This window comes from Asparagus officinalis, chromosome 3 (genome assembly GCF_001876935.1).
Source record: "Asparagus officinalis chromosome 3, Aspof.V1, whole genome shotgun sequence".
Classification (NCBI taxonomy): domain Eukaryota; kingdom Viridiplantae; phylum Streptophyta; class Magnoliopsida; order Asparagales; family Asparagaceae; genus Asparagus; species Asparagus officinalis.
The window spans coordinates 50,659,578-50,672,403 of record NC_033796.1 but is presented as its reverse complement, the minus strand read 5'-3'; the positions used below and the strand labels follow the sequence as shown (position 1 = coordinate 50,672,403).

General features: G+C 37.0%; 2 protein-coding genes across 2 annotated transcripts in view; both read left to right on the top strand.

The window, feature by feature from the left end:
• On the top strand, positions 810–2,906 carry LOC109835097 (putative pentatricopeptide repeat-containing protein At1g69350, mitochondrial). The gene has a single exon (XM_020403094.1). The coding sequence runs from the start codon at positions 810–812 to the stop codon at positions 2,904–2,906; it is 2,097 nt and encodes a 698-aa protein (XP_020258683.1).
• The window catches only part of LOC109834091, an 11,613-nt gene continuing 3,540 nt past the window's right edge, over positions 4,754–12,826 (top strand). Inside the window, exons 1-2 of the mRNA XM_020402002.1 lie at positions 4,754–5,081; positions 5,160–5,254. Coding sequence (XP_020257591.1) covers positions 4,803–5,081; positions 5,160–5,254 — 374 coding nt within the window. The 5' untranslated portion in view covers positions 4,754–4,802. The remainder of the gene's footprint in view (positions 5,082–5,159; positions 5,255–12,826) is intronic.

Below are 12,826 nucleotides of genomic sequence, written 5' to 3'. Positions count from 1 at the left end.
ATTGGCATGAGAATGTTCATGGATTATATTTCTTTCGTTCTGCTGCGTCTTATTCTTGCGGGTCAGATATACTCTGCAGTTGTCCTTAGCAGAGGGAAAATATTTGTGTGCAGATTGAGCGTGTGAAATAAAATCATAGACTCTGAAGATTGTGACGTGGTGGATGAAGGCTGCACCCTGAGAGTATTTTGTATATTGTTCTACATTCAACCTATATCCCGAAGAAGGAGCCGGTTCAATTTTAAACAAAAAGGAAATGACATATATTGTGATTTTTCATTTGTTAGAAAGTTAACTTTTGGTCTTGTTTACGAGATGCGTAGTACGTACACGATCACGTATATGCATGTTAAATGAATGGAAGAAGAATTTTCTGAGGAGATTAACTTAATTTTCTGTCATATCTTATAGCTTTATGTACATAATTTGAATCTATTTGCAGAATATTCTTTGTAAGATGTTGAAGTTAATAGTATTGTTAGTTAATATTAACGTGGACAGGAGGGTTATGTTATTATTTGATTGTGATTTGAGCAAAGCGAGTTCATCTTTAACAGTGGTGTTAATGTGAGATTTGAAAATGTGATAATTGATTTCTTGTTGGATTAAATATCGACTGTTAAAATTCAATTGACATGGACGTGTATGCTTGCACGTCTACATTCAACACAGGCTTATTTGATTTTTGGTGCCCCCAAAGTTTTCCCTCTGTTTGAACTTTTGATACCCCCAAAGTTCAATTTTAACCCCCAAAATTTGTTGGTTAAGTCTCCAAATTCCTCTGAACTCTAGTTATTTCTTTCAGTACCATGAAATTATATGTCCCCCTGCTAAAATCTTGCACTACCCGGAGACCCCTTTCACAAATCCATGCCCAACTCCTCACCATTGGCCTCCACAGAGACCCACTTCTATCCACCAAACTCTTAGAATCATACTCCAAAACCTCCGGCATCACCGCCGCTGTAAAAATCTTCAACAACTTCACAAACCCAGATTCGTTCATGTGGGCAGTGATGCTCAAATGCTACGTCTCTAATCTCCATTATAAAGAAGCCATCTCTTTATATCACCATGGATTGCTCTACCGTCAGTTTGAAGTTAGCAGTTTTGTTCTTACTCCTGTTCTTCAAGCTTGTGCGGGTTTTTATAACATGCCAATTGGAAGAAAGATTCATGGGAGAATCTTTAAAGATGGGTTTGACTCTGATGTAATAGCTGAGACTACGTTGATTGAAATGTATGTAAGAGGAGGAAGGCTTGGAGACGCTTATCGGGTATTTGAAGAAATGCCTGTCAGAGATGTGGTTTCTTTGAGCTCGATGATTTCGGGTTGCATTCGATGTGGGCAAGCTGATGAAGGTTTGAATTTGCTTGCTAGAGTGGATTTGCGAGGTTTTGAAGAGGATAGGGTGTTGGTGCTAACAGTTGCTGATGCTTGTGCTGATATGGGATTACTGAAAGAAGCAAAATCAGTTCATTGCCGTATTATAAGAAAACGGTCTGAACCTGATGAAGTTATGGAGAATTCACTCATCACGATGTACAGTGAATGTTATGATTTAGAAAGTGCTGAGAATATATTTGGGATGACATCTATGAAGACTGTTGTCTCTTGGACTGCTATGATCTCAGCTTACAACCGAATGTCATGTTATAGAGAAGCGATAATTGTCTACAATAGAATGCTGGAATCAAATATAGAGCCCAATGAAGTTACTCTGATGGGTGTTGTATATTCCTGTACTAAGTTAGGCTTGCTTAAAGAAGGAAAATCGATCCATGGTTTTACTCTAAGAAGAAGCATAGACCCTCATCTGAGCTCCCTTGGATCTGCATTGATAACTATGTATTCCAGTTTCAGAAAGCTCGAGACTTGTTTCAATGTGTTTGATTCCATAGAGAAGAAAACATTACTCTCATGGAACTCGCTCATGGCAGCTTGCACTCAGAATGTATCTCCAGAGATAGCAATACAACTTTTTGTTCAGATGATGAACAAAGGATTTCTCCCTGATTCTTTTACTCTGGCAAGTGTTCTCCCTGTTTGTGGGCATATTGCCAAAATCTCTCTTGGGTGTGAAATCCATGGCATTGCTATAAAAATCGGTACTATGACAAGCACATTTGTTCGGAACTCTCTCATAGATATGTACTGTAAATATGGTTCAATAGAAACTGCATTAAGAGTGTTTGATGAGATTAACACCAAGAACACCGTAACATGGAACACTATGATCAGTGGATTATCTGATTGCGGGTTTTCAGAAAATGCAATCAAACTTTTCGAGCAAATGTACTATCAGGGTGATGAAATGGATACTGTGACCTATCTAAATGCAATCAAGGCCTGCACAAATCTTGGTTCTTTAAGTAAAGGAAGATGGACGCATCATAAGCTTTTAGTATCAGGTTTCAAAAAGGATATTCACATTTGTACAGCTCTCACCGATATGTATGCAAAGTGTGGAGATATTAGAATGGCCAGACAAATCTTTGACAGTGTTCCTGATAAGAATGTTGTGTTATGGAGTTCAATTATATCTGGCTATGGAAACCATGGACTCATAAGTGATGCAATTTCGCTCTTTATGGAAATGGTAGATTCGGGTGTAAGACCAAATGAAGTGACATTTATGGCCATTTTATCTGCTTGTTGTCATGCTGGACTAGTAGAAGAGGGATTGTATTACTTTGACCTGATGAGAGAAAAGTTCAATATTGAGCCAGACTTAGATCACTATGTATCTGTTGTCAATCTTTTGAGTCGAGCTGGCCAGATTAATAAAGCATATGAGTTCATCAGATCGATGCAGATAGAGCCAGATGATATGATTTGGCGAGCGCTTCTTAATGGTTGTCATATTAATCAAAGAGGAGATATGGTTAGAGTTATTCAAAGATGAATCATGTAGAGTACTATTACTCTTGTTTCCTTGTTTAGATATTGCTAAGTGAATACCAACGAACTAGCAACTGTACATGAGTTTTATCTGTATCAAATTTCAAGAAGTTAACCACAGCAATTGCCATTCTGAAATTCATATTTCTGTTTCTTTAAATTCGGTAAGTGTTTACTGGTATGCCAGTTATTTGCAATTTACATATTTTAGAAGAAAGTTTTTAAAAAAGTCTGTTTATGAAATTTTAATAGCAAATTGTACCCTTTTTGTTTTAATTAGTAAAATCGACCACTTTTTGATTTAGTCATCATGACTGGCTAAAAAGTGGTCGATTTTACAAAATAGAGACTTTAAAAAACATGGGACTACTAGTCCCGTGTAATTAGTAGTCATTAGTAAAAGGTTAATGTGATTCTTTTAGAATACCCGGGATTGTTAATCAGATTAACCCTTATTTAGTAACCACTAATTACACGGGACTTGTAGTCATGTATTTTTTAAAGTCTTTGTTTTGCAAAATCGACCACTTTTTGGCCAGTCGTGATGGTGTGGCCAAAAAAAAGTCAATTTTGCTAATAAAATTTCAAACAAAATGACTTTTTAAAAATTTCCTGCAATATCTTTTGTAGTAGCTTTGATTACTCATCTTTGCAACATTATTCCTTGTGTTTTTTCATGAGAAAACATATTTCACTAGGTCTAATAAACCTGTTCTTTTTTTTTCTTTTTACTTGTCCATCTATACTTCTATACTAACTTTATAAAAAAATTTGTGTGCATAGGCAATAGTGAAGGAGTGAATGAAAATTCCTCATTCATTTATTGAGTTTTTAGGGAAATTTATTGTTTGAGTTGAGCAACATGATAATTTTGAATTCAGTGGACATTTTATTCATTTCTTCTCCCATTAAATGCATCCTTATCTCTAGAAGGTTCTATTATTTTCATTCCTCCATCTCTTTTTTAAATTTAATATTTCATGCATAACTTTTTTTAAAAGGGTTTTTCTATAGAGTGCCCATGGGCACTCTATAAAAGAGATAGAGAGAAGTGAATTGCCAATAGAATTTAGTACAAATCAGGAGGACCCATGAGCAATTCACTTCTCTCTCTCTCTCCTCTCTTATAGAGTGCCCATGGGCACTCTATAAAAAAACCCTTTTTAAAAAAGCTATATAATTGGCTAAAGTAAAAACGCAACACAATGTAAACTAGATAGTGACATATTTTAAATGAAAATCTTATTTGACATGTATATAATTTATATTAAAAATATATTTTAAGAACTATTAAATTATACTTTTCTTAATTATGTAATAAAATTATAAAGATTGGATGAATTTTCTTACCTAGAATAATTGTTGTTACTTCAATCTAAACTTAATATATCCTCATGATACAACATTATATGATAAGAATTTTCTTATTAACTTGATCACGTGAATTAGGCACATGCATATTTTTATTTTACTAGAAATCCCGTAAATAGCTTGATCACGTGAATTAGGCATATGCATATTTTTATTTTACTAGAAATCCCGTAAATACACAATGAGTGATGATAATGTAGTTATAATGTAGGATCGAGTATTGTTTAGATAAAAAAAAAAAAAAAATAAAGTTACTAGCACGTGCATTTGCACGTACTAATATGGTAGTATATAAGAAGAGAAATTGAAGTGTGGTTTAATTTTTTTTCGGGGGGCAACATACATGATTAATAAATATATAGATTCAGTGAATGAGAGAGATAACGGATCTAGGGGTAGTGGTAACATACGGGTCGAAAATTTACATACCCTACCCGAATTATGAAGCGAGCCTCCTCTTCAGAGATAAGGCTCTTTCCTAGTTTGAAATCAGCCATTAGCCGCGCCCCACATTTACTCCATTCTCAAAATGGCGGAAACCCTAATCCCCAGTTGTACTCAAAGGATCCCAATTCTCTCAAAATCAAGCCCAATTCCCGCCAAAAAACGCACTTTCCCCCGCAAATCGACTCATTACAGCGGAATCGGCGACTTGCGTAGCTCAATTTCATCGGTTCGAATCCAAAGAAGGAATCTTGGAGCTAGAGCATCAGTGACTGAGGAGGAGAAGAATGAGGGATCTATGGGTGTAGATGTTTTGCGTCGGTTTATAGATGTCAATTTGGGCAAATGGAACGGCTCTTTCTATGTGAGCAATTGTTTATTTAGTCCTTTTTTTCCTATTGTTTTTTTTTTCTGATTAGGATTTTGGCTTTTTGGGGTGAAGCAATTTGATGTTAATGGGAATTTGCTGCAAACTGTGAGCACGAAGCTGTCGGCCAGCTCGTATGGGGAGGACGAACTCATGAGTCTCGATCAGACGTAAGTTACTTCCATTCTCAGTTTGCTTTTTGTCTATACAGGGAATTATGATTTTTTTAATGAGAAAATTCTAATTTTTGGAACTTCAAAAACAATGTTTTAAAAAGCCTCCGCCTCGCCCACATAGACATATGCCTAAACCTTGGCAGTACCTACTGTCAAAAGGGAGAAAAATTAGTATAAAACTAAAAATAAAAGAGTTAGAACATCATGCCTGAACGGGTGCAGTCGTGATTCACTGTCCTAGAAGATAGAGGACCCGCCTATCGCCCTGACGCAGTCGATCCTCTCCCCATAGCGGTAAAAGCCCGCTTCGGAAACGCGGCATCTGTACGTCCGGGCGCGAGGCAGCGGAGCTTCTGCTCAGACGAAGATGGCTGGCCCAGAAAATATAGAGTAAATAGTACGGCAGAAAAATTTTGGAAGAGAATGAAAGAGGGCTGCTCCGAAATGTTGAGGGAAAGAGATTGCTTCTTTTGCTGTTTATTTTGTCGCGAAATGATGGCTTCAGCTCCTTATATAGCCCCTTCAACTTATAACCGTTGCTGATAGACCGCGCACGTTACGCTGAGATCCCGTATCCGTTATACGTTTCCATAACTCCCGTAACCGTTACAAACTTGTGTAAAACGTGCAAAAAAATAAAACTTGAGAGGCAAAAAACCGCGTGCGTGTGCGGTGCGGCGTAGCGCGCGTGTCGTGGCAAGGTGAGGCGTGGCGTGCGCACGCGTGTGGAGTAACAACCCAAACAATATTAGGCCCAAAACACTAACTCAAAGCCCATTGAGATGTGAACTATTATAAACTTCTTGAACTTCTTCTCATTTTCCAATGTAGGACTATTCACAAAGGTAAAATTACCTTTTCATGAACCAAAAGTCCAACAATCCCCTCCAAAAGGCAATATTGACTGAAAACTCAAAGTCAATAAATAAATCAATAAATCATAAACGATACAGGTTAGGCAACCTTTCGTATCGTGAATTCGGGCGAGGTAGCTTCCGGTTTTGAACCTTTCCTTAGTGAGTTTGTCGCCACCTGAGAGACATAATGGACTAGGCCTTGAATTAGGCCACTTGAATCAGGTATTGACAAAAACACACACAATACGTTTTCATCTATTGAGCAAAGCGGGTTGAGCGTTAAAGGCCATGCTCACAATAAATCGACTCATGAGAGTTTTTATGGGTTAGCCCAACCCCCCTAACCGCGACCATCACGGTTCTTCTCACGTATGTAAGTCCTCAAAGGATACTACAACTGTTTATTTAATACCCCCCATAATACAAACGTTGGACTTATTAAGAGTAAAACTTAGCCTAGCCAGCTGTATCATAAGAGCATCGTCATCATAGAGAAGTGGTAGTAGCACAAGCTGCATAGTGATATGTCTGGGTCGATGTTCCACACGAGTGTCACTGGTCCAGATTGTTTCTATCACATTGAACCAACATTGGGACTAAGTCTCTAAATAAGGGTTAGGTTACCACTGTCAATGACCTCTCTTATAGGCTTAACCCCATCTCCCTTGATGAATCCAGAATCACACTCTTGGATAATCCTTTAGTCAAAGGGTCAGCGAGATTTTTCTCAAGCTTTATAAAGTTCAAGATCATAACTTTGCCTATCAGGCGTTGTACAGATTTATATCTTATTTGAATATGTCTGTTGAGTTTTTTATTTACATGCATTGCTTTAGAAGCTCTATGGTAAATTTAGAATCAGAATGAATGGAAATTGGAGGAAAGAGTTTAGAGCCCAAAGGAAGTTCAGAAAGTAGATCTTTTAACCATTCTGTTTCTGTGCAAGTGGTATCAAGAACAATCAGCTCAGATTCCATGGTGCTCCTGGTAATTACTGTTTGCTTACATGATTTTCAGGATACAACAGCACCACCAAAAAGAAATACATATCTAGATGTGAACTTCACACTATTAGAATCTGTGATCTAATTGGCGTCATTATACTCTTCAATGGCATCAGGGTATCCACTGTAAGTCAAGCAATAGTCAACTGTCCTTTTCAAGTATTTGAATACTCTCTCTAGGGCAGACCAATGATCTAGGTTAGGATTATTAGTATACCGACTCAGTCTCCCTACCGCATAAGCTATATCGGGTCTGGTTCGGTTTGATATGTATAAAAAAGATCCAATCATCTGAGAATATTTCAGTTGGGATACAGGATCATCTTTATTTTTTTCAAGGATATAGAAGAATCATAAGGTGTGGAAACAGGTTTAGAGTTATGATAGTTGAATTTGATCAGCATTTTCTCAATACTGTGAGAAAGACTCAAAGATATTCATCTAGTGTCTCTAATTATCATATCAGCAAGACCTAAGTCTTTCATGTTAAAATTCTTGGAAAGATAATCCTTGACTTTTAAAATTAGTTCAAGAGTTGTTCTAAAGATAAGAATATCATCAACATATAGACAGAGGATGACATAGTCATTGTTTATCACTTTTAAATAAACACATTTGTCGTGTTCATTTACTGTGAAACCATAATGAGCAATGATTTTGTCAAATTTCTGGTGCTATTGTTTAGGAGCTTGTTTAAGACCATACAAAGATTTAACAAGTTTGCAGACTTTGTTTTCCTAACCCTTGGCAATGAAGCCTTCAGGTTGGTACATATAAATCTCTTCATCTAAATCACCATTCAGGAAACAGTCTTGACATCCATCTGATGTATGATCAGCTTGTGGATAGTAGCAAAGGCTAATAATACTCGGATAATTGAGATTCGGGCTACAGGAGAATAAATATCAAAATAATCAATGCCCTTTTGTTGAGTATAGCCTTTAGCTACTAATCTAGTTTTAAATTTATCTATGGAACCATCAGCTCTAAGTTTCTTCTTGAATATCCACTTACAACCAATAGATTTACAACCTGGAGGTAAGTCGGTGAGTATCCAAGTATGGTTTTTCATGATAGATTTAATCTCATTATCAATGACTTCTTTCCAAAAAAGAGATTCATGTGAATCCATTGCTTCTTCAAATAAACTAGGATCACCTTCAACCAAAAAGGTAAAGAAGTCTTCTCCAAAGTCCTTTTGAATTCTACCTCTTTTACTTCTTCGAGGTTCAATATCAAAAGGCTGAGAAGAACTGAAAGATGGTAAATCAGAAAGAAGAGATGAACTAGGATTTTTTGAGATTTTGGATTTGAAAGGAAAGATATTTTTTAAAAAACTGCATCTCTAGCTTTAATGATAGTGTTGTTGGATATGTCACTGATTTCAGAGTTAATGACTAAAAATATATTAACATTGTTATCTAGTGCATATCCAATGAAAGTAGCATCAACAGTTTTGAAACCAATTTTTCTCTTCTTAGGTTCGAGAATAGCTACCTTAGCTAAGCAACCCCCGACCTGGAAGAAGTTCAGATTAGGAGATCTCCTCTTTCAATATTCATAAGGAGTTGTATCAGAATATTTTTGGGGAATCCTATTAAGAATGAAACAAGCAGAGAGAAGAGCTTCACTCCAGAGATTTTCAGGTGCTCCTGAACTAAGTAACATACAGTTTACCATGTCCATTAGGATTCTGTTCTTTCGTTCAGCTACCCCGTTAGACTGTGGTACATAGGGAGCAGTAACCTCATAAATAATACTGTATTCTTGGTAATATTCAGTCATATCATTTGAGGTATACTCCCCCCACGATCAGACCTTAGAATCTTGATCTTCCTATCAAGTTGGTTCTCAGAATCAGCTTTATACACCTTAAACCTATCTAATACTTCATCTTTAGTTCTGAGAAGATAGATGTAATAATATCTAGAGCGATCCTCTATAAAGGTCACAAAATATCTCCTATCCCCTCGGGTGAGAACTCGGTTTAAGTCACACACATCACTATGAATTAATTCGAGGGGTTCAGAGTTTCTAGTTATAGACTTGAAGGGTTTTTTAGTGTGTTTCCCTTGAACACAAATCTCACACTTGGAAGAGAGGTCAAAAGAGGATTTAGGAATAAGATTCAATTTGATCATTTTCTGTAAAGTTTGAAAATTGACATGTCCAAGTCGTTCATGCCAGACATCACAAGATTCAACAATTTGTACAACAGAAGACTCAAAAATTTTATTAGAACTGGAATTGATTACATTGAGTTTGGAAAAACCATTATAAGTAAAACCTTTTCCTATGAATACATTGTCCTTTGTAATCACAAACTTATTGGATTCTTTAACAATCCTATAGTCAGTTTTAAGTAGAAGAGATTCACTGATCAAATTACGATGGAGAGAAGGAACATGATGAACACCTTGCAGATTCAGAGCTTTCCCATAGGTCATGGTGAGCTCTATACATCCACTTCCTATTATTTGTTTAGTGAAGTCATTTGCTAAGCTTATGCTTCCTCCACATGATTCCTGGTAAGTAAAAAACTAAGAGTGATCATTGCAAACATGGATATTAGCTCCGGAATCTAAGTACCAATCAGTGGAAGAAGTAAGGGAATTCACAAGATAGGATGAAGAGGCTAACCTGAAGGAAGTTGGATTCTCTTTAATCATATTAACTTTGTTGGATCCATTTTCTTTAGGAGCAGGTTTAGCCGGTTCCTTCTTCCGAAAGAAATAGTTAGGAGCCATGTGGTTGGTTCTACCACAGACATAGCAGAATATTTCATCAGACTTATGACTGGAAGAATTGGGATTGGATTTGGAAGAAGATTTGTTGAAGGATTGCTGGTTTTTCTTGAATTTCTTCCCTTTGGGTTTGAAATTCCTAGATTTAGGCTTATCTTCTACCAAGTTTACTTTAGCTTTTGATTCAGACTTGGTTTTGGAATTTTTCCTATGCTGGTTTTCAATACGAATAGCCTTGAGGGCTTTGGTTAATGTTAGATTTCCTTGCTTGTGTCGGAGATCTCTAGTAAATCTAGACTAGGATGGATGAAGTTTATCAATCAGGCAGGAAACTTTATAATCATCAGTAAAGATGTTTCCTTTAGATTGGAGGTGACGGAGGAAATCTTGAAATTCATGAATTTGTTCATTAATGGGTTTGTCATCAAGCATCATGAATTTATTGAAGGAGGAAGTAAAACGCAGAATTCCGGTATCATCATAGCCATATTCTGCTTTAAGAGCATTCCATAGGTCTTTAGTATTTTTGAACTCATAATATATGTCGTAAAGGTTGTCCGCAAGTACGCTAAGGATCCTATGGCAACAATGATAATTGATTTCTTCTGGTTTCATAGAGCTAAAAAAGGAGCTAGCACCAGAAACAGAAGTGGTTGGAACAAGTTCAGGTAGAGGACCATAGACATGAGAATTGGAGGGTTGAAAACCGCTAGTTGAAGACTCGGGAATGTCAAGAGCAGATAAAAAACCTAATGTGGTAAGCCAGTATCGCATCTGATTAGCCCATCGTTTATAATTAACTCCGGTGAACTTTTCAGGTTTGACATTTTTGGAATGATCAGGATTAGCCATAAGTCTAATTTGAGTTTACTAGTCTAGGAATTTGATATCTGAATGAAAATATGATTTGTCAATACCACTCAACTAGTAACTTAAAGGATTATGACTTAAGATATGAAACCAGATTTGTAAACTAGCAAGAGATAATAATATTTTTTTTAATGAACAGTAAACAAAAAAAAATCGTGAACAGAAACCTTTTTTTTTTACAGAAAACTCTCTGATGAACAAATAAGCACAAGAAAGCTAAGATTATTATATATATATAAATTTTTTTTCTTTCTGATGAATAGTAAAGTCCGATGAACAGTTAAAATTTTTTAAACGAAAATTAACAGATAATTATTTACTAATTAAAAGCAATTAATATCAAATTTAAATTAGCAGTAAGAAATTTTATCTATCTTCTAGATTGCTGTCAAAAGGGAGAAAAATTAGTATAAAACTGAAAATAAAATAGTTAGAACACCAGGCCTGAACGGGTGCAGTCGTGATTCACTGCCTTAGAAGATAGAGGACCCGCCTATCGCCCTGACGCAGTCGATCCTCTCCCCCTAGCGGTAAAAGCCCCCGGAAACAGCCGACCTCTGTACTCGGGCGCGATTAGCAGAGCTTCTGCTCAAACGAAGATGATTGCCAGAAAAGTATAAGTAAATAGTAGCAGAAAAATTTGGATGCAGAAGAAAGAGGCCCTCTCGAACTGTAGAGGCGAAAGAGATTCTCTTTTACTGTCTATTTCTCTGAATGAGCTTCAGCTCCTTATATAAGCCCCCTTTCAGCGCATAACCGTTGCTGTCATAGACTCGCACATGTTAGCTGAGATCCCAGGCTCCGTTATACGTTTTCATAACTCCCGCAACCGCTTACAAACTGTGTAAACGTGCCCTTAAAAAATAAAATTGAGAGCGCAAAAATCCGCCGTCGTGCTACCGCCCCGCGGTGCTGGCGCGCCGGCTTTCATGGCCGAGGCGTAGCGTTGTCGCGTCGGTTTTTTTTTTTTCTTTTTTTTTCCCGCGTGCGCGCGCGCGTGTGTGGAGCAACAGCCCAAACAATACTACGCCCAAAACACCAACTCAAAGCCCATTGAGATGTGAACCATAATAAACTTCTTGAACTTCTTCTCATTTTCCGATGTGGGACTATTCACAAAGGCAAAATTACCTTTTCATGAACCAAAAGTCCAACAGTACCTCCGCTGCCCGCCTAGCGCCAAGAGGTACTTAGACTGCCTGCCTAGATATTGGGAGCGTTAGCGAGCGTGGTTTGCTTACATGGACTACTCCCTTTAGGCATTGATCGTGATTTCCTTCGTTGCAGCCTCCACGTCTTGCAAACTCCTCTAGCCTCCAACTATGAATATCTTTACATCCTCCGACCTTTAGCAAAACCTCCTCCACCACTTAAACGAAGAAAGAAATCCTCTTGACGCCTACGCTTTCTATAAGATTGGCATTTACTATCAATTATTGTAATTAAAAAATAAAAAATAGAAAAACCACTTAGATCTCGCCTAGCCTCTGGGCATTAGGTTCAATGCCTAGGCCATTTAGTACTTTTTGTAACCTTGTTCAAAACATAATAGCATTCCATTTTTTTTTTTTTTTTGGGGGGGGGGGGGGGGGGGGGGGAATTGCAGTGACCCCTTAATATGCCTCACGTGGATCACCAAAAAGCATTTGTACCCTCCTTGTGATAAAAGTCATTTAACCCTTTGAAGTTTAGACACGAGGAGGTAGTATGATGTTTTTTCAATATGTATATTTATCTCATATATGAGTATAGTCGGTTGTTTATGGGCAGAGCCACATACATTTGAGGTAGGGCACTTGCCCTACCTGAAAATTTGAAGCTCCACTGTCCAAGTTCCTTCCTTCCTAGTTTACTTGTAGTAACAGTTTAGTGCCTAACCTCAATTCATTTGTTTTCTTTGTCTTTGATAAGAAAACATTCATGAGTTCTCTATCATATTATAATAATTAGATTATTACTATTATTACAAATGACTTTTAGATGATTTTTTGTTTTTTTCTTACTTCCAGTCCTCATCTTCTGATTGTCATAACTTATTTTCCAATATCTCATAAAAAAATTAGATGCGCAGAGTCTACAATATATTTGATT

Bases quoted from the DNA above. Each gene is read 5' to 3' on its own strand.
- LOC109835097 (XM_020403094.1), top strand. From the start codon at position 810: ATGAAATTATATGTCCCCCTGCTAAAATCTTGCACTACCCGGAGACCC.